This window comes from Tinamus guttatus, unplaced genomic scaffold (assembly GCF_059628265.1).
Source record: "Tinamus guttatus ecotype Peru unplaced genomic scaffold, ASM5962826v1 Tinamus_guttatus_pri_ptg000445l, whole genome shotgun sequence".
Taxonomy (NCBI): Eukaryota; Metazoa; Chordata; class Aves; order Tinamiformes; family Tinamidae; genus Tinamus; species Tinamus guttatus.
This window is the reverse complement of record NW_028288979.1, coordinates 389,778-392,028: the sequence shown is the minus strand read 5'-3', so window position 1 is coordinate 392,028 and position 2,251 is coordinate 389,778. Positions and strand designations below refer to the sequence as shown.

Sequence of the window (2,251 nt, the reverse complement as noted above, 5' to 3'; positions counted from 1 at the left end):
TTCCTCAAAGCAACTGGACAGACCTGAATCCATATAGCCTACTCAATACATCATATCAGTGCACACAGGAGAATGTCGCAATGGAAGGAATGCTCTGAATTCCCAATACACTTCATGGACGTCTCCAACCCAATCTCGGTGTTTGCCCTCATCATGCAGTGGCAAAAGAAAAAAGGGGGAGAAGACTACCTTGCGCGCTGGAATGTAGAAATGTTTCGTACTGTACTGATTCTAGTGTTGTGCACATGCTGGGGTAGGGCCATATGGGTACCTGCTCAACCAAAACAAAATATATGGGTCACCCTTGCAAATCAGACTGGGCAGGAGGCCATATGCTTGGCCCTAGCTTCACCCGGAAACCCTTTCTCCACATGCTTAGTGGGAGTACCTTTAGATGATTGGCCCTGCCCTACGAAAGCTTTCGGTTGTCAAAGCAACAATTCACGTAATTACGTGGATAGTTGGGATACGATCGTACCGCATTTTCCACGTGCTCCCTTAGAACCCCAAGAGTTAGAATTATTGGGGTCAATCAAGGCTGATGCGTGCCTACGGTTCAATTGGACAAGTGTGTACCGGGGAACAGGTTGGAACCAATCATTACCTGTGTCAGTCAATGCCACATGGGGTAACAATACCGTTTGGTGTAACAAAACCTCGGAGAACGTATCCAAGTCATCCAACACACCGATTGCCTTACCACCAGGAGTATTTTTAATATGCGGGGACAGGGCGTGGGCAGGAATTCCTTCCAAAATAGAGGGAGGCCCGTGCACGCTTGGGCGGCTAACGCTACTCATGCCAAACACATCAATGATACTAGAACAGCACCGTAAGAGCCATAGGATAAAAAGAATGACACACGCGTTTCAAGGTGACTGTGATGATAACGCCGATTTTTGGTCCCGCGAAAGAACATTTGTAGCATCCTTTCTCGCCCCGAGGGTAGCGGCAGCAAAAGCGCTGGCGACATTAAGAAAATTAGGATGTTGGCTGGCAAAACAAACAAATGCCACGTCACTAGCTCTTTCAGGGCTGTTAACAGATGTTGATTCGGTTCGTCATGCTACCTTACAGAATCGAGCTGCTATTGATTTCCTGTTGCTAGCACATGGTCATGGGTGTGAAGAACTGGAAGGGATGTGCTGTATGAACCTTTCTGATCATTCAAATTCCATATATAAGCAGTTGGAGACATTGCGCGACTTAACTACACACTTGCAAACAGATACAGGATTCGGCCTTGATAATTGGTTAAAAGGTCTTGGCTTGGGCCCATGGCTAACCTCAGCTGTGCAACATTTAATTACCATAGGGATCGTGCTTATTATGATTATACTCTTTGTACCATGTATCTTTAAATGCTTGCAAAATATGCTTACGCGAATAGTCAACCAAGAATGGAATGCGAGTTTGATAGCCCAAAAAGAAAACGGGGGAAGTGTGGAGAGTATTGTGCAAACCTGGCTAATGGAGAAAGGACATAGCCAGATGGAGTTAGTGCACAGGGCCTGAGTGAGGCAGAGGTAAAGTAGAGGACAGTGTGTCCTTGAGATAGGGAAGCTACTGCAGCTACACAAAATAAGAACCAGCTAGATTGCGGTTTTTAGAATGGATCTTCTCAGTTCAACCGTGCAAGAGTGTGACCCCTCGGTTGGAAGCGGTGGCTCACATGGTCTGCCGTGACAGAACTCAGGTGCTGGCAGTCTCGGGGGGTCACAGGTACAACATGCAGTGCTTACTTTGAAGGAATGTGCTGTATGGACCTGCAAGACCACTCTAAGGCAATCCACCAGCAAATCCAACAGCTGATGGAACACACTCAGGAGATACAGAAAGACGTGGGCTTCTTTGGGCTGGATGGGTTAACTGATTTATTGGGTATCGGTGGGTGACTGAAATCCTCGCTTAAGACAGGACTGATGCTTTTGATTGTTATGCTTTTTGTCCTATGCTTATTCAGCTGTGCCTTCGCGTGCTTAAGGCGAATGCTATCTTTGCATACTCATAAAGCCTGATTAGTGCAAAAGAAAAAAGGAGGACTTATAGAGGAATAGCTTGGAGATCGAGGACACCTTACAGCTCCAGGCGGTTGGTAAAACCTTGGCGTTGAAATGATCAAGAGTCCTTGAACTGCCCGTCAGCAGATCAATAGACAACGGAAGCTGCTCAGCAGGACGTCGGACTCTCGACTGGAAAGACCTTGCAGGCCAACACGGACTTGGGAACGGGTGCATGTATTAGTAAATCA

General features: G+C 46.9%; 1 protein-coding gene across 1 annotated transcript; it reads left to right on the top strand.

The window, feature by feature from the left end:
* The first annotated feature begins 263 nt into the window (after positions 1–263).
* LOC148593161 (syncytin-2-like) lies at positions 264–1,515 on the top strand. Its single transcript, XM_088531993.1, has 2 exons — positions 264–267; positions 587–1,515. The coding sequence occupies exons 1-2, from the start codon at positions 264–266 to the stop codon at positions 1,513–1,515; spliced, it is 933 nt and encodes a 310-aa protein (XP_088388119.1).
* Positions 1,516–2,251: the final 736 nt, after the last annotated feature.